The sequence below is a fragment of the Haliotis asinina genome, chromosome 10 (genome assembly GCF_037392515.1).
Source record: "Haliotis asinina isolate JCU_RB_2024 chromosome 10, JCU_Hal_asi_v2, whole genome shotgun sequence".
NCBI lineage: Eukaryota > Metazoa > Mollusca > Gastropoda > Lepetellida > Haliotidae > Haliotis > Haliotis asinina.
Window position 1 is genome coordinate 56,887,850 of NC_090289.1, and position 19,097 is coordinate 56,906,946.

The 19,097-nt window shown below is 40.9% G+C and overlaps 2 protein-coding genes across 2 annotated transcripts; one reads left to right on the forward strand and one right to left on the reverse strand.

Annotated features, from left to right (window-relative positions):
- Positions 1-1,288: 1,288 nt before the first annotated feature.
- LOC137298853 (glyoxylate/hydroxypyruvate reductase A-like) lies at positions 1,289-12,624 on the forward strand. The gene is made up of 10 exons (XM_067831185.1): positions 1,289-1,397; positions 2,905-3,030; positions 8,266-8,303; positions 9,067-9,203; positions 9,694-9,767; positions 9,863-9,959; positions 10,351-10,468; positions 10,887-10,954; positions 11,947-12,091; positions 12,266-12,624. The coding sequence occupies exons 1-10, from the start codon at positions 1,289-1,291 to the stop codon at positions 12,350-12,352; spliced, it is 999 nt and encodes a 332-aa protein (XP_067687286.1). The 3' UTR covers positions 12,353-12,624.
- A 1,463-nt stretch (positions 12,625-14,087) lies between these two features.
- On the reverse strand, positions 14,088-14,801 carry LOC137298854 (uncharacterized). The gene has a single exon (XM_067831186.1). The coding sequence runs from the start codon at positions 14,799-14,801 to the stop codon at positions 14,088-14,090; it is 714 nt and encodes a 237-aa protein (XP_067687287.1).
- Between the last annotated feature and the right edge of the window lie 4,296 nt (positions 14,802-19,097).

A 19,097-nucleotide genomic window follows, 5' to 3' on the forward strand; every position in this document is an offset into this window, starting at 1 on the left:
TGCTGAAGGTCTATTCTATCCCGGGACCTTCACGGGTCTCCCGGCAAGCATGGGTTGCTGAAGGTCTATTCTATCCCGGGACCTTCACGGGTCTCCCGGCAAGCATGGGTTGCTGAAGGTCTATTCTATCCCGGGACCTTCACGGGTCTCCCGGCAAGCATGGGTTGCTGAAGGTCTATTCTATCCCGGGACCTTCACGGGTCTCCCGGCAAGCATGGGTTGCTGAAGGTCTATTCTATCCCGGGACCTTCACGGGTCTCCCGGCAAGCATGGGTTGCTGAAGGTCTATTCTATCCCGGGACCTTCACGGGTCTCCCGGCAAGCATGGGTTGCTGAAGGTCTATTCTACCCCGGGACCTTCACGGGTCTCCCGGCAAGCATGGGTTGCTGAAGGTCTATTCTACCCCGGGACCTTCACGGGTCCATAGAATAATAAGTTATTTATTGCATCAACAGAAAACTAAAGCCAGTGCATACGCCCCAATGTGGATGTGTGTGTGTGTGTGTGTGTGTGTGTGTGTGTGTGTGTGAGTGAGTGAGTGAGTGTGTAGGCCAAAATATTGTCGATAATGCGTAACATTACATAACATACTCATCGAATGCCAAAATGTAGTTGTCCTGTCTGACATGTCACCAATCAAGGACTATAACGCTCGCTAGGAACATGATACTGAGGTCATAATGTGTTTATGGTGATAGGCCAGTATGTTAGAAACCACACCCGAGCAAACTCCATTAAGTTCCATAGAATGCGTGTGAGGTCGGTGCATGCAGAAAAGCGGACGACATTCACAAAGGTGTACCAAGTGGAGATACATTTACTGTCTTCTACAGATGTGTTAGATGACCTTGTGTACCGTCATCTATCACCAGGTCACTGTATCTATATAGTGACAGATGTACGAAATTCATTACTTTTCCATTGTCAGTTGTGTGTCTGTTCACCAAACCAGTAGTATTAAAGTTTGAACCTGTCTGAATACAATGTTGTATGTTTGTATATATAAAACGAACAACAGTACTAGTGATTATGATTTCACCTTTCCAGATTACACGTATCATGTGGTTTATGCTTATAGAATCGACAAGTAATATTTGCAAAGGAAATTTCTGTTCTGAAATATATATGTGATATACTTGTATGTTAGTAATGAACCAATATCTGGCGAGCTGTATCTCAGCATGTACATCCTGGCAACACGAAGAATGCAACATGTGATGGTACCAACTAAGTTTCTGTTGGTGTGTCGTAGACGTTGTTGTGATATATTCCACAGGACATCGAAATATGTCATCGCCCAAAGTGCTCATCTTCTTTTTCAAGAGAGAGTTGGAAAGACTGCTTCAGGAAGAACTGCCTGGTGTCGAGGTGAAACAGTTTACACGAAGGCTATCAGGTGAGCACACCATATTAATTAGATATTAAAGAATCCGTCATGTCACTCAAGTTGTGCTCGTCGGCTAGATACACCGAGTTCTTTTTATAGTCATACAGCATTGTTTTATATCCATACAGCATTGAAAAAAGCTCGACTGTGTAATGCAAAAAAAACTTGAATTACTCACCTTTAAGTTATTGACCATTGCTGTATAACGCGGTACTTCGTTACGCCACATTCACGTGGCCAAGTGAGTTCAGAAGCACACGCAGTAAATATATCGCCATTGAAATGGCCCGCTTGTATCACAGGGACACTGTCCTCGGACTCCGAGAAGTTATCCGTGTGGTAACTCCAGATCTCTCGGGAGTGTGTCAGGGTTCTCCGTCTGACCACCGGGTAGTGCAGGGAACTGCGGCTTTTGAGAGTCTCCGCATTCTCCAACACTTTCTTGGAGGGTTTGACTAATCGGTTCTTCCTGGCAAAAATTCTGGAAGGCAGCATGTACCCAAACGTATCTGAGTTGATGGGGAGCTTAACCAGCCTGACCTTATCAGGGCCTGGCGACCCATCTCTGCCATTTAACTTAATCTGCTAAGAATAAGAATGTTACCTATTAATGAACATTTCTCCAGTTACTGAGGTCAGTTATATCTGCATGATTACGGATTTCCAAGTGATTGGACTTTTGGAGTATTTTCATTGATTGGTTGCGTAAGGTTTTAATCAAACGATTAAGTTCATAAACATGGCGGCTGAAGATAAAAAGAGCACGGTTTTCCTATCCTCATATTTCACCCATATATATATATTTCTGCTTTTAACATGCATGTATTTTATGGGATGTTTGAAGTCAGACTATTGCCATGCAAACTTACTGTATCACCTCAGTTTAGCATACGTTTCTATGTGATATAGCCAACATATGCACAAACAGTGATTGTACTGACATAGCTATTTTGTAGTGGACAAGCTACTGTGTAGAGGACAAGCTACTGTGTAGTGGGCAGATATCACGAACGCACTGCATTCGAGACGGTGTTGTTCTAACACGCGTGCAAACTTGCTCAGTTCGAAACGGGATTCGCGCAATAAGTTCCTGGTAGGCAGAAGAATGGTCGGAGAAATCAGGCTGTCAAGACGACCGCCAGTATGCCTCAGCAAAACCATAGAGCGTGGATACAAACTGTTCCAATGTGCGGGTAATTCAAGCATTGTCTTTTTGTAGAGACTGTGACCTTGCCAGGCAACCCCTCATTACCAGGTGAAACACAAATGATTGTAAATGTAGAACAAATCTGCTGTTAGGCATATTAGTTGATGTCTTGATAGATAGTATTATGTGTACACATCTGACGTCCATATCCGAAACGCATCTGACGCCCCTATCTGGTCAACTATGCGCATCATGTGTGTACACAACCCTCTGTTCTTAAACCTGACAAAACACTCTGGTAAGAACAGGCCAAGGCATTTTGATAATATTCAAAACATAAATCCACAAAATAACAACATAATATTCTAGATGCTGCCTTAGAAGAGAAGTCGGCTTTTCTGTCAGAGGTAGAGGTCATTTTCGGGTCACCATCTTTGATGACAAATGTGATACCACGATGCCCCAACCTCAAGTGGATCCAGTCGGTAACAGCTGGTAACGTTATTTTCTCTCACAAGTGAAAATGTAAATACTTTCCATGTTCACACAAAAAGTAATTGTGTTGTTTATAAAACAGTGCAAATGTTACACAGGCAAAGATAATAATGGATATTTGATCAACCGACTTATCAATATATTATCATAACCCAGTCACTAAAAGAGAGCATATCTGGTAACAGAGAGTCGCTCTGAAAGTGGTCTGAGAGATAGGCGCACCGAGTTTATTGTAGCTGTCTCATCCTAACGAGGTACCCAGTTGACAGCTGGGTGGAATGGGACACACAGTCACGGCACTTTGTCCAAGTTTATTGCTCGCTGCTGTACCCGCAACTAGGTGTATACAAGTGTTCATGTGGCCACCATCTGGTCATTTACCAACGCACCCGTGGGTTCTTCTAAGTGCACAGGGTTGTGTGCTGTACACTAGGGGCTGTGACAACACTGAAAGAGTCTGCACACAAAGTTGACTCCAAGGTTTTCACATCCGGTCCCAGGTGGGCTCGATCCCTAAACCTCAACCTCGCTGGATCATTAGACTGGCGCCTTAGCCAGCTCGCCCCCAAGACCCCCAGATATAGTCTGTGATGAGTGTATGTACTACTTGTGTTACTACAGGCAACTTGCGGATAATTGAGTGAGTAAGTTAAGTTTTACGCCGCTTTTAGCAATATTCCAGCAATATTACGGCGGTCGACACCAGAAAATGGGCTTCACACATTGTACCCATGTGGGGAATCGAACCCGTGTCTTCGGCGTGACGAGCGAACGCCTTAACCACTACGCTACCCCACCGCCCCTTCGGATAATTGAAAAGAAGCAGGGAGATGTTCCAAATGTCAACCATACATTTGGCTTAATGAGCTGGAATAAATCACATCAGATGCAATGAATGTTACATCATAAAGCCTGCTTCATCACCCGCGACGTGCACACGTGGGCAGTGGGTTTTATGATTCAAGTTGACTGCATTACTGCATGTGGACAAAAGGTTAGACCGTGCCCTGGCGTGATGTACGACATTGTAACGAACGTCATTCTCTATTTGTATTCGTGGATAAACCAAGAACGATCAGTCCAGCTGTTCCGAAGACACCTGAACCCACCCGGCAATATTGTTCAGAACCAATGTTAGGAACACCAGCATTTGACGTTATCTACGCCAGAGTAGGTTTGCGTATGAAGGAGTTTGGTAAGCAGGAAAACTACTACGTCAGAGGAAATAGCATCATCAAACGAAGAGGCACCAACTGTAGGATCTCCCATTCTGCCTCCGAAAGTGTGCAGGATTGTTAGCGAAAACAAGTGATAACTCAATTTTTTTTCAGGGAAAATGTGACAAAAAGTAAATCTTATGACATCATATATCTTTGAGATGCAGTCTAAAATTATGATGAAGATATGCAAGTGTAAGGTTCCAAATTGTATGAACGTAACGCAGAGACTATGTAGACTAATACAAGAGTGTAGTTTCTGTAAATTGCAATTATTGTATCATTGATTAAACGATAACTGTTATTTGGATCACAATGTTTAAAGTTTTGAGTGATAATTATGATGGATCACATTTCGTATCATAAATGTTCAGTGTTTTTTTGCACTTTGGCAGCAGGCTTTAATGTAGTGCTTTAGAGTTACCTCCCTTTGAGTGTGTGTTTTGATTAATTGTTGACTTCCGGGCGACTACGCGAAAATTCTACATTAATGGCGATGGTCGCAAAGTGCTCGTATAATCAGGAATCAGTACCTTGGAAATATAGAGACTGGTTATTGTGTTGAAGACACGGACACACACGGATAACTGGAGCACAACATCAACCTGCATGCCTCTGCCAACGCTTGACCTTGTGTTTGCTCAATACAAAACTATTGAAACTTTTAGACTTCTCAGTGTTATGTTTTACTGGTTCTGAGGGGATTTCGTACACCTTTTGTGACGGAAAGTAACAAGACACAAATGCTAGACGAGGTTCCTGCTGAGTTAGTTTTCCGGTAAGAACTGAGCTTGCTAGTGTTTGTAAAACCACAGAATTGGACAAGAGTATTGTGGATATCCTATGGCTAACATTATTAAGTGAAATTGAAGTCATATTGTGTTTACGTTCTTGTTACCCATAGCCCGCGGGAACCTCGCGTGCAGTCGACCCGTGCGTCGGGGATATTTGTATCAACATGATGGTATAATGTGCATTTGCAGCGGTTTTTATTCTCGTTGTGGAGGTCCAATGGATTATATGGAGGGAGTGGACATGTTGAAGTCAAGGTCAGTACTAAATACAATTGATAATCAGTACGGCAACTACTTGATTGATGTTTTATGTGACGTAATGTTTGTATGCTCAACGGAAGTAAACTACCTTCTAGTTCCGTATTGAGTTTTATCATTGTTTACATACTTCAGTGTGTGTCGTATGATTGACGTCGGTAGCACTTGTATCATTCCTGCCCGCGGTGAACACCACTTTAACACAATGGTTAAAGTTTAAACCTTCCAGTATTAGTGTTAAACTGCTTTGAAACAGCAGTACATTCATCAACGGAAAATATGTGATAACCTACTGAGAACGTGCAAGATATCATCTCAACAACTGAAGCAAGGTAAGCGTGTTGACTAGTTTAATAATAATGACGCAAGAGATTTCCGGAAGCAGCTGGGTAAAGCAGGAGTTGCCAGTGATAGAGTCGCCGAGTGCCAATGGAGGTTAAAGATGATGAAAGAATTCTGGAGAAAGATGGAGAGGTGACTGTGAAAATATATACTCTATGAATAATGACACATATGATGATGCTCATCTTCGTGATGTTATGGAATGCCTGGGTGACAACAATGTTTAGTCTGATAGACAAATATCATGTGATTCCCGTAACAGACTTGTTACACACAGAAGTAGAAGAGACATCCATGCATCTAAAATTCAGAATGTATTACGAGGGGTGATGTTCCACATTCTTGGCAACACAACACCATTAACCTTTTTTATATCCAGACTCGGATCCTTATAACTCGTCAACGTAGAGAGGAATCACGCCCATGGCGATCATACGGTCATATAATTAACATTAGGGTCAGTATCTGGTGGGAAAATAATGATATCCTATCCGAAGAACAAAATATAGTTTCAGGCGGAAAAGGAAATGCTCAGAACATATAGTTCAACACGCATTGTTAGAAACAGAAGACATTCTGTTGTTTTATTGATATGCAAAAAGCATTTGACAACGTCAACCGTGACTGTGGTTTAGAAGACTCCAGCCATATGGTATCACCTGTAAACTCTTGGTCGCAGTGAGGCCCTTGTACAGATATGTAAAATACACAGCCATAGTAAATGTTTATCCGTCATCATGGTTTAATGCACTTCAATGGGTAAAACAAGGATGTCTGAATTGTGGCTTTGATATGAATGAAAGAAATTTCAATATTCTCTTGCATGCAGATGATGTTGTTCTAATGGCCCCGGTGAGAAGAAGCTTCAGTGTGTACTAGATCATGTGAACTACTGGTGCCATAAATGGAGACTAAGCGTCAACCCCAAGTAGGCCAAAATCTTGCACTTCAGATCGAAGCCTACAGTGCGTTTACAACAAACATTCGCCATGGGTGATATGAATATTGAATGCAGTGACAATTATAAATATCTTGGACTTTGGTTAAATGAGTTTTTTACATTTTACAGTTGCCATAGATATTCTAGCAAGGTCCTCTATCAGCGGCCATGGGTGTTTATGTTCTAAATATTTAACGCTGGTGGTTTCACCTGTGATATATTTACACGTCTGTATTGTGTTTTTAGCACACGCAATAACTCTATGCTGTAGTGCAATGTAGGGCTATATATGAACAAAATCGTTTAAATATAATTCAAAATAGAGCCTCCAAGTTTCCGGACTTGTTCTATTACTGAGCCGGAACTCCTCTAATATTGCGGCAAAGGATGAAATGGGATGACCCGCCAGTGTAACCGACCAGAAACTAGAAGTATACAGATTTCTGGGATGTCTGAAGGCTACGACAAGTTGTATCTGTGACTAGTCTCTACACAGAAATCCTCGGAAAATGTTTTCAAAATATCTACAAAATCTCAACGTTTCTGGGCACATTAACTTATCTACATTAAACATGACACAACGTCGACGTCAGCTGCATATTATAGATGAATACAGTAGGTTTTATGATCTCTTGAATGACCATGACGGAAGTAAACATCGAACATATCGCCTAACCAAGAAAGACATGAAGCCGCAAGCGTATGGTCTGTGTATCTCTCCCCGATCTTTAAGAAATATATTCGTACTTCTTTTAATTTTCAATTAAACATAGAAAAAAAAACTCGATTACAGTCGTCCCACACTAGAGGGTGTCCCTTCTGTCACATAAAATAGAAAGTGAAATGCATCTCCTTGTAGACGGCACAACGACCTACAATGTAGCATGTTCTCAACAATGTAACAGTCGGATATATCTCCACGCTTCAACAACTCATCTTTAGTTACAACATTTACGCAACTACCAAACATACCAGACATAGTATATCGCCTCTGCGACACTTTGACAACAACCTGTATCTTAATTTTTAAAATGTTAACATTTTACACTTTTACCCTTACATTCATTCATTTGTATGTATGTATGTATGTATGTATGTATGTATGTATGTATGTATGTATGTATGTATGTATGTATGTGTGTGTGTGTGTGTGTGTGTGTGTGTGTGTGTGTGTGTGTGTGTGTGTGTGTGTTTGTGTTTGTGTTTGTGTTTGTGTTTGTGTTTGTGTTTGTGTGTGTGTTTGTGTTTGTGTGTGTTACGTATGTATTTGTTCAGTTAACCTAAATTTCCCTTCGTATGTTTCATTAGTTTGACGGGTATACGTAGTGCCTGTACTTTTAAACTTCACCACAAAGTTTGTATTATATGAACAGAAAATGAGAATAAAATAAGCTTTCTCTCCATTATCTCTCTACTTTCCTGACTGTGGCGTCTAGCCCCAACACAGATGATGAGCCTCAAACCAGGAATTGTAAGACCTCTCAATGCGCTAGAAGGGTACCGGGTACCGATTACATAGATGCACCAACCGAACATTGTCGTGTTGTTGACATGTTACTTTTATCTTAGCATACATGGTGACGCAAACACTGCAAACTGATGCTAACTTTCTGAAGTTGGAATGTCACCACGGTGGTGTCAGTGCGAGGATTGCCCATTCATCTGGAATGTGTTTCTGTTCCAGGTGTGGAATCGGTAATCAAAGAAGTTACAGAACATGAGGTAACACATCAAGTTTTCCATGCACATTGTATTAATTCATCTTGGTACTTAGGAGATAATTATACCGTGTTTGAAAATCAGTGGTGTATAACGAAATTATAACAACTATATCCTTTTTATTTAGAGCTATTAAATTTCGTTACATACATCTGGTGTTCCAAATTCTCATCTCCATTCTACCATAGTCGCTCTATTGTCTCGGGGATTGAAATAACTACATACTGTGTTGTTCATTTAGTGGTATATAATATGATTATATACCTCTGTATGACTTTCATAAGCCAGCCACAATCCAGGATTTACTGCAGTCATGGTAGAATAAGGATCAGCCGAGATCTATCACATTTCACTGTCCTATGTGTTTCTTTAAGCTTCATTGATCTTATTGGAAATGGGATAATCAGAAATGGAGATCAGTATTCAAACATGTCCTTGCAAGCGACATGGATTTTCTGTTTCGAGTCTTTGCCATGAACTTGAAACATAATTGCTGACGGGACAGAGTAATTTCATGCTACGGGGATTTCTTTAAATAGACAATAGTCATCTTTTTTTTCCGGGGAATGAGCGTTTTGTGATGTCACTTGATGGAATCAGTTCATCATATTGGTTTGACGTCGTGACAAATTGAGGTGATCTGCAAGTTTCTGCAACAATGGACCTCAGTGTCATACATGAAGCACCATTGTTGACAGGAAAAGTTATAATTAGATAACGAATTCACCTCTGTGTCCGCTTCTATATATCATCTTCTATCTCCCAGAACACAGATATCATACTGACCCGCAACGGAGAAACATTTGCCCAGCCGATGTCTGAGCACGTCATCACTTTGATACTGGCCTGCAACAAGGGACTCTACAAGTGTCACGACCAGCAGAAGCAGGCGATATTTCAGAGGTGCATTTAGAGTTGAGCTATGGCTACATTATGATAATATATGTATTTACATCACGATGAATCCATATATAATTTTTGCACATAGCGCTACGATATGAAGAACACACACATGATTGAAACACTTTCCAGTGCATGCAAGAATACAGTGGCTTAAGATTTAAAATACGTTTGGTAATATTTTCAGGATTTAACAGGACTGTTTTATACAGTTTCAGTAGATGGAGAACGTCTTTGTTAAATTGGTAGTTTGGAGCTCCATAACTGAAAGATCGAGTTACTGGCTTAAATTAGGCCAGATTCAGAAGACAGTCACACAAGTTGGATGTATTATAACTTCTGATTCAGAAAGTACCCAGGAGAAATACATGACCCTGCCACGTCTGTAAATGTAATCAATGATCGTAACTTACACAGAACAGTGGAACAAAGATTGTAACATATACAGAACAGTGGAACAATTAACCAATGTTATTTCATGTGTTCATTCCAGACGCAACATTCATCCAAAATCACTGGCATTGTCATCAGTCGGAATCTTAGGCCTTGGATGCATTGGTAGAGAGAGTAAGTCTTATAGATATGATTCAGATAATTCATGTACAGTTGCTACGTTGTGAAAGAGACATTCAAACTCTTCACTCTTTCTTTTTCAATAACAGCAGCAAGGATATGCAAGGCCTTTGGTTCGAAGGTGTGGGGCATGACGCGTACTACTGTGTCAGAAGACAGCAAGTGCCCGTATGTAGACCAATATAGGTATGTTAAAGTTATTTATATAATGTAGTGTCCGGCAACTTGGATGTAAGGCTCTTGACAAATGAAGCAAATTCTCAGATATGAACAGAATACAGTCGGCGAGGTCCTCGTGTTCCAGGGGACATTAAGTGCAATATATCCAAACCATGTAAAAGCTTTCAATTTGAAATGCTTCTATTATGTACTCAGATTCAGTCCCACTGTAACGTAGAGTGTGTGACCCATTCTTGTCCCGCTGCCACTGTATTGGTGAAATATGACGGAAATTGGCATCAAACCTCACCTTGACCAATAATTCTCACTAACTGACCTATCTCGTCCCTCATTCAGACCTGGGTTCTTCACCGCTCACTCATAGGGTTTGTATTATTCCCTGGAAATATTTCCACAGGACAATGAGTGACTTACATGAGATCCTATCTGAGTGCGACTATGTCGTGAACATACTTCCGTCAACTGCACAGACACGCGGAATACTGTCAGGAGAAGTGTTTTCCCACTGCAAGAAGGTAAACATATACATGAATTACTCTTGATATACTGACAGCTTTGGTAGAAATGAGCTTACCTCTCCACGAACATGTTTGTGATTCATAAACAAATGTTCATGGTATTCGATCGAAATCTGGCCGGGAATATAAATCATATAAGTATTTCTTATGTTTGTGGAACGGATTGATTGCTTTCTATTGGATATTTTCATGAAACCATTACAAATGCGGCAGCTAATTATAAGATGTGTGCTTCTACTGATCCACTGTACTATTATATTATACTAGGTCTGGGCGTATATCAAGAAAAATATACACCTTTGTGTACAGACACTCATATTCAGAATGTACGCATGAAATGTTTGAAATAAACTGTTCTTCATACTTGATTGAGGATGTATGTGGTAGTTATGTACATTAATGATATTGTTTCCAGGGGGCTACCTTTATTAATGTCGGAAGGGGTGATGTAACGGATGAAGAGAGCGTGATAAAGGCTCTCAGGTAAGAGGACCTCACTCATGAAAGGCGTGCCATGGGTCAAAGTCGATGGTTTAGCTTCAGCTTGTAGTGCCTGGCAACACGGTGATACTCCGTATGCAGGATGTCCTTTGTCTATACGATGCTTGTCTATAATGTGTAGCCGTACAGGATGGGATTCGAAACAGAACTCACTCACTGCCAGCGGCCCGTGCTTGTCATGAGAGACCACTGACGAGATCAGATTGTCCGGCTGACAGAATTAGTTGAAGCACTGAATTAGTAAACCAGTGCGTGTGTGAATGGTCGTAAATGTAATCATACGTTAGGCGTTTCGAGACCGGCATCATATTCAGTTAGTTTAGTTCAGCGTGAGAATCAGGGAAAGTATCCTATCCGGAGCTGCTACTTTCTAAGAACTACATGTAACTTGCTTTATAGGTTTTTCAATCTAAGAGTCTTTACGGACGGTGATACATGCCCAGGTCGTTCGTTCATATACTGCATATATGCCAAGCGCAGGTGAAACAATGAAAAGAGCAAATGCGGTCGGTATTACGGTGATGATATATCACTCGAGAAACCAGTTCTGTATACGAATGCTTCAGATTGGAATGTATGTCAGTATTCGTTTAATATCTCGACGAACCATTACAAGAGTGCTGTGAGAGCCTGTTATCGGATCACTCGCAGACATGCCAGTTCACTGCTAAATATGAACAAATACGCCAGATGTATTCAATCCATTTTAAGTTGACAGCGTTGACTTATGGCGACACCGAACCCATTTAGAGCACGAAGAGTTATCTCCCTTGCCATTTAACCCATCACACCGACACACTCTCTCGGCGATATTCGCTCTTAGCAATATTCCAGCAATATCACAGCGGGGTGACATATCAGGACTCATTGTACCCATATGAGGAATCGAACCCGGGTCTTCAGCGCCACGATCCAACGCTTTGACCTCTACGTTTGTGATCACATGGACTACGTCGTATTCAATCTCTCTCTAGGAACAAGTGGTTACAGTACGCTGCACTGGATGTCCACAACCCCGAGCCGTTGCCTGCCAGTAGTCCCCTGTGGAGCGAGCCAGGGGTCATAATCACACCCCACATATCTGGTGGATATGCAGGGACAGAGAATTACGAGCAATCCGTAAGTGTTCGAATATATATAATGCATCTCAAATTATTTACTTAAATTCATGCAGTCGCGTAGTGGGAATCTTGTGTATGAAACACAACACTCTGTAACAGATGTTGGCTACAAGTCCACAATTCACTAGAGTGTAGTTTTATTTTAATGACGACTGGTACGTTCTTTTTGTAGAGAGCCAAGATGTTTATGGAACAATATCGCCGCTACATTAACAACGAGCCATTGGAATACGTGGTTGATCTGAACAGAGGTTACTGAATCCGGGTCTCATATCCCTTTAACCTGCACCCCGAGAACACATACAACATATATAATATATAGGAGATAATGGATACATGGGAAGATATTCCAACTCTTGAGAAGGTGAAATGTCTGAAACATTCCTCGGTTACCCCCTGGTACCCACAACTAACTTTCTTCTATACGCTGAATTGGTGTGTCCGTCTACAGACCTCGCGTACTCCATACACATAGGGGAAATATTGTCGTCAATCCGTGGAACTTATTGCAATAAATTATCTGTCAAGACATCTGTGGTAAAATATATACTTATGATTCCTTAAGGGAAGCTTCCATTTAAATGTGGTTCCATTGTACATTGTGTAGACAATGTCTGGTCAATAACAAAGTCAATATTCATCCGCCGTTGATGGAACGTACCCGTCTAAAACAATACAATACATAGAGGTAATGCAGATGTATATAAGATAATACTGAATAAACAATGGTACATGCAGGTACATGCATAGATAGGTCAAGTCGTCGTTTATAATAGTCATAAAGATTGTCATATTCGGTTTCAAGGAAGCTATCTTTACGAAATTTTTGCTACTACAATAAATATAATTGTTATCTTTAACACAACTCAGAATTTGATATCATTCAATACTTTGCAATCAGAGAATGTACAAATGATCAAACAATTGCTCCGATATTTTGCTTGTGTGTAAGAAGGAAGGCACTTGGTGTTACTGCATACATTTTGAGAACATTTGGTATCATCACTACTGTGATTCATAAACTCATGTCGTCGTAACAGTGCTAAGTATAGAGTTCACGGTGTGTTTACCTCCGTTGTGAATGTGGACACAGTGAAACAATTTATTGATGTGAAACACGTACTGAAGTTATGCAAAGTCACGACATATACTGGAGACCATTAGCCGTTGACAAATGCATCAGTATCGAGTTGCACTGAAGAGGAAAGCTTTGGCCGAGGTCGACGGACGGGCACAGATGACGTGAAGAAGAGAACGAAAAGTTTCTAATGCGTATAATAACCTTTCACTCCAATTAACTTTTACAAATGAGAATGTTTTGTGTATAGTCGGTGAATTCGTTTCTATAGATCCAAGCAGGACGAAATGAAGAGCGAACCAGGCCAGGGCTCCGTTCCACAAAGAGGTCTTAGTACACAGCTGATCCTAACTCCAACGCTTTAACATGGACTTACACGTAGCACTACCATTGCTTTGATGGACGGGACCCTGGACAGTTGTGAATGTGACAGTGAGCAACTAGGAATTAAATTTGAACATTATTTTGACTTATATAGCAGCACATCCGGTTTTAGTGCGCATAGGCCCGGAAGTAGTACAGGACAGAAAGAGTCACTTTTGGCAATGCTTATAGATATGGTCGGATATAGCTGTCGAGGCTGGATGTAAAAACGCACATTATGATCCTTGGTCTTCTCATCCCATCACTGTCCTCGGTATTTTGACTTCAACAGTCTGTTTAGTGTCATTCTTTTAGAACCACTAAAGACTCCTTATATTACTTCCCTTTCTAGCTACCATACTGCAAGTACGGTTCACGCGTAGCATTAGAAATACTGAAATACACCAGAAATCCACTGTCAATAGATGATATAATGATGAAACTTTGAACAACCGGATCTAAAACTGCTCCGGTAGACACAATCTTGAGAATGTCCCTTCATCTCCAGCCTGACGTATTGACGGTAAATGATACCAACTCCTTATGAAACACGTCAATAGTAGAAGGACGTGGCCACATCTCTGATGATGCCAGGTACCCTAGCTTCTCTGAATCTGTACGTCTTGTAGCAGTAGTAGATGAGACCGCACATGTACAGACACAGCAAGGTTACAGCGACAACACCATCTACAATCTCCATACCTTTCCCAAACGCAGACAATCCACCAAATTTGTCGCTATATTCCATGTTGTCTACAACACCACTACATTTAGATGCTGTGTACTTCAGATCGTGAATACTGTTCAGAAGCGATATCATCGGCAACATCACTAGCAGAGGATACTGGAATTTACAGTTTTTCTTTGGTCCAGTTGACATTTCACAAAACAGTTCCAGTATTTCCTTGAAATGACTTTGGCTCATATCAAAGGACTTTATTTCTCCCAATGACTCTGTAATGGCGCTGTTGTTGTGACGGTGTCGTTCCATGTTGATGATGTAGTTGACAACGCTACTGGCCAGCGAGATGACCGAGCCAGACAGAGTTATGTTCAGGGACTGGGTGTAGCTGACGAAGGTCCACACAAACCCAGTTAATATCAGACCAGATCCGATGACTCCAACCATTAAGCAACCCACCTTGACCAAGTCCAAACAGCGATGCTTCTTATCCAACTCTCTGGCGATGGACCGGAGTCTGTGAACATACTCCACGTTGCCCATGCGCTTCCTGTCTCCAATAGCTTGCATGTCAAGGTCACACATAATGTTGAAGAAGCTAAAAAGAACATCATAATGAATAATTCATAATGCGGTGTGCAATGTGTGATGTATATTTAAGAATGATCTGAAATCGTTATAACTTTGATTTAACTCTGTAATGCATAGGAATCACGTCTCACACCAGGAATCGAGTCTCACACCAGCAGCATTGAAAACTTCGATAAACACATTGCTGGCAAATGGTGGGCATTACCACATTAGAAACGTACAATACCGTGTCAAACACATACACATGTACCTGAAATATAATCAACATCTGTTACAATAATGACATTAACATATAGTTTCAGTATAGACAATGATGTATATGATCATGTTCTAACCAAATTAGGAACATTCATTAGTTGTAGGACATGTATATTATTGCCATTTGAATAAAATCGTACCTGTTATTGCCGATGTGAACGTGAACAGAGCGCTCAAGGCTGTTCATTGGTGAAGCAGGTGTGTTGTATTATCATGAAAGGCATTGAAATATTATCCAAATATGTTTGACCTTCACCGTGTACAATGACATCCTCTTAAGGTCTTATTTCATAGTAACATACATCACAGCAATGTCCCGAGTGTCAGTTGTATCAAATGTATCAAATATGTTCATACATGTCTTTAGCTTCTCATTTCATAACGTTGACTTTGCCGTCGCAGGTGGACCTCCGGAAAAGAGTGCTAGAAATGTATTTTTTCTATCGTGTGTCAAATAGGACAAACCCATCCCGGAGTAGAATAGGCCTTCTTGCTCCATGCTTGCGACAAATGTGACTATGCTCTTCGTAAGAGGCGACTAACGGGATCGGGTGGTCAGGTTCGTTGACTTGGTTCCCAGATGTTCAGATCGATGCTCATGTTGTTGATCACTGGATTGTCTGGTCCAGACTCGATTATTTACAGACCGCCGCCATATAGCTGAGTGCGACGTAAAACTAAACTGACTGACTGACTCACTCACTCAAGTAGGACATGTGCATAGACCCGAGAGGGGGTGCAGGACTGTGTAGCCACGATCCCCACCCAACACACACACACGCATGCACGCACGCACGCACGCACAAATAATTTTGTCCTGAAGGTATATTAAAGGACCATAGAGACTCTCGGCGGGCGAAAACGGCCGGGGTGATTTGATTGTTGTGAGTTTATTAAGATTCTGTGGATGTGTCAAAAGTATTTTGAAAATAGGACAGCATACTATAGCAGTGAAACCAGACGATAAAAAGCTGCTCCGTCTTGAAATGTTGTTTCCTGTAAAAGAAAATGCAGCGAGATTAGTAAACTTTACTGGATTTCGTCACTCAAAAAAAACAAACAAACAAACAAAAAACCCAAAAGCCCCCAGAAATATGAATTGTTAGATGCCAGAATCTTAGCCAAATCAGAAAGTAACATTACGCCAGTTAGAGTTATGAAGGATACAAGTCACTTACATTACACGTATACTTACATTCCTTACATACTGGCAGTAACCATGGTGACTGTGTATCAAGTTTGTCAAAAGAAATGTTGCATTTTTTTATGAAACAACTCCTGTTCAAGATTAAAATGAACCATGGTTATCTACAATTTAGTGTGGTGGTCTTCTGAAAATGAGCGGAATGAAATGACTGATCCATTGGTGAAATAGTCCGATGTTTCTCCTAGAGAATGACATAAGATGTACTGAAATTGATACAGGTGACGGTCATCCCAGGTGCATACCTTGTCATCATTAGCAGTAAGTGAAACACTTGATAGAAAATATGAAAGCACAGGGTATTGTTGATCCTCTTACTAGCCCATGGTCCTCTCCCACTGTAACTGTACACAAAAAGTCAGGCGAAACACGTGACTTTATTGATAAGCATGAATGTTTGCTGTGAAAACGACTGTATGTCAATATCACGTACTGATGATGCTCTTGATAGTTTGCCAGGATGTACTCTCTTTAGCTGAAAGTGTCTCAAGCAACTGTGGAAGTGGATGTAGAGTGACCACAGACCTGACTGGAAGCACGTAGAAGCATTAAAAGCACTGTCGCTTGAATGGAACCTGATAGAGGAGGTAAATAATGTCTTTTACTACAGATGAGAGTCTGGAGAAGAGAGAGGAGAACACTGAAGTTTGGAATTAGTACTTGAAGTGGTGTGACAAGATGCAATGTAACTTTGTCATGATCACCCATTGTCAGGAGACTTTGGCTAGAAAAGAGCCTCGAGGGAATTAGGTGCAGATTCCAATGGGCCAAGAAGAAGCAAAAGGGGGGTGTCTCGGTTGCCTTGAGTGTGTTAAACGGAACTGAACGCATACACAGGAAGGACCGTTACCTGAACCAGAACCATCTGTTGGTGAACCCTATGATTGTGTCCCTATGGACGGTACTGGCCCTCTACCTGCGTCTAGGGGAGGTAATCGCTTTAGTCTGGATATTATGGATTATGTACTATCCAATATCAGATCAGACAGCACAAACAGTATCAAGAAAACTTGTCACTGAATTTGTCAAGAGACATGGTGTGCCTAGAAGTCTATATTTAGATCAAGGTGGTTTACTTTGAGTCAGCCCTCTTTAAAACTATTTGTGGAATATGCTTAGCACAACCAAGACACGTACCATAATCTATCACCCAAAATTCGATGGCATGGTGGAGATGTGCATGAGGACACTAGGTGATATGCTGAGGAAGTTGGTGTCTGAGAATTAGCGAGACTGTGAAGAATAGTCATAGAAGTGTACATATTTCTTCCAAATATACACCAAACGAGTGTACGGAAGAGAAATTACAAATGTCAGTAATTATGTACAGAGTTTACTTTGTCAAGATCGCAGACATCTCATTCAGCCGTGAAGGAAACTCTACAAAGGCCAATACATTATTACGATAGAAAACCACTAGAAGCAGGTGAGCAGGTGTTGCTTGGCTGTCCAGTAATCAGCAGAGACACGTCATGTGACGTCAAGTAACATAATATGGAATGAGATGGACACTTGGAAGCTGTTACCAAACTTTCTGATGTAACATACAAGATCAAGAACTCAATAGAAATCTGCTCTGCACCGGAATCGTTTCAAGTTGTCCATCCACCATTCAATCAGGTATATCTGCTGAAGTCACTAGAGTGTCTACGTCTAACGCAGAAAACGAACAGATTACAAGCAATTCTAGATCTACATATCAGTCTTCAGTGGATAAAAGCAACAAAATCATCATCATATATTCACTGTCTTTCTTGAAGACGAGTTGGGGATTGACGTTATGACTACCAGTCTGCACATAATTCAACACAAGAGGGGGAAGTGTGAGAAGATTACCTTTATGGGTGAATTACTGTGTTTTAAATGTATTTATGAACTGAAAATAAACTCAGTTGATTTCATTCTTCAGTAGATGTTTACAGGAGACTGTTTCTTGATGTGGTGTGAACATAGTGAAGTGGGCTATATATTATGCATTCATAAATGTGCTCCCTTTCAAAGTTATATGATGTCTGAAAGATTTCTTTGAGCTGGAGTTTCCTGATGAATACAAGAAGAGACTGTGTGTATCATTGGTGCATCTTTCTGAGGACATATTATCATCTTATCAGTAAAATGCTGAAATATGCTTAATACGGTATGTACACGTTGTATTATGTATGTACTACAACCATGGTGTTATTTTAATAATAATTGTCTCATGTAAGTCACTTCTCTAAAGGAAGGAGAAGTGTTAGATTGTGGTTTTGAAAGTTTTATACTGCTAGTCTCACGATTTATATCCATCATCTCGTCCCCATAGTAACCAACAAATGCTGAGGCAAGTTAATTTAGTTCTATTTGTGACGTAACAACTATAATCACGTATTGTTATGATGTGTCCACTGTCAGGTATCTAATTAGTTTTCATTGGTCAGTTAGTGTACGTTATTGTAACGGTGTATGCACGTATTTTAGAAATAAACCTGTACAGAATACATAGAAAAAAATGGCATTACAGAATATTGGCTGTCTTCACAGATCTTCCACTCATCTAGGACTTGGAGCACAAATCAGTAAATCTTTGAGGTTTAGATTGCGGTTGACGGGACCAAGTCGAGCCGAACACCTTTGATTGAGGCTATGTTGAGAGTGGAGAGAGAATAGGGCTTAACTTTAACGGTGCATGTGGTATCTTGTCAATTACCATGTGATATCTAGGTAGATGTAAACATATTTCACACTATGGATACATTTCACGATGGACATTTCATGATGGATGGCACGGAGCGCGTGTCCACAAGACTACGGTGTTATTCCAAGACCTCAATACCTGTCCATGGTATTAC

Bases quoted from the DNA above. Each gene is read 5' to 3' on its own strand.
- LOC137298853 (XM_067831185.1), top strand. From the start codon at position 1,289: ATGTCATCGCCCAAAGTGCTCATCTTCTTTTTCAAGAGAGAGTTGGAA. The intron at 8,304-9,066 runs GTAACACATCAA...TCTATCTCCCAG, and splicing joins AAGAAGTTACAGAACATGAG to AACACAGATATCATACTGAC. The intron at 10,955-11,946 runs GTAAGAGGACCT...ATCTCTCTCTAG, and splicing joins AGCGTGATAAAGGCTCTCAG to GAACAAGTGGTTACAGTACG.
- LOC137298854 (XM_067831186.1), bottom strand. From the start codon at position 14,801: ATGTGTGACCTTGACATGCAAGCTATTGGAGACAGGAAGCGCATGGGC.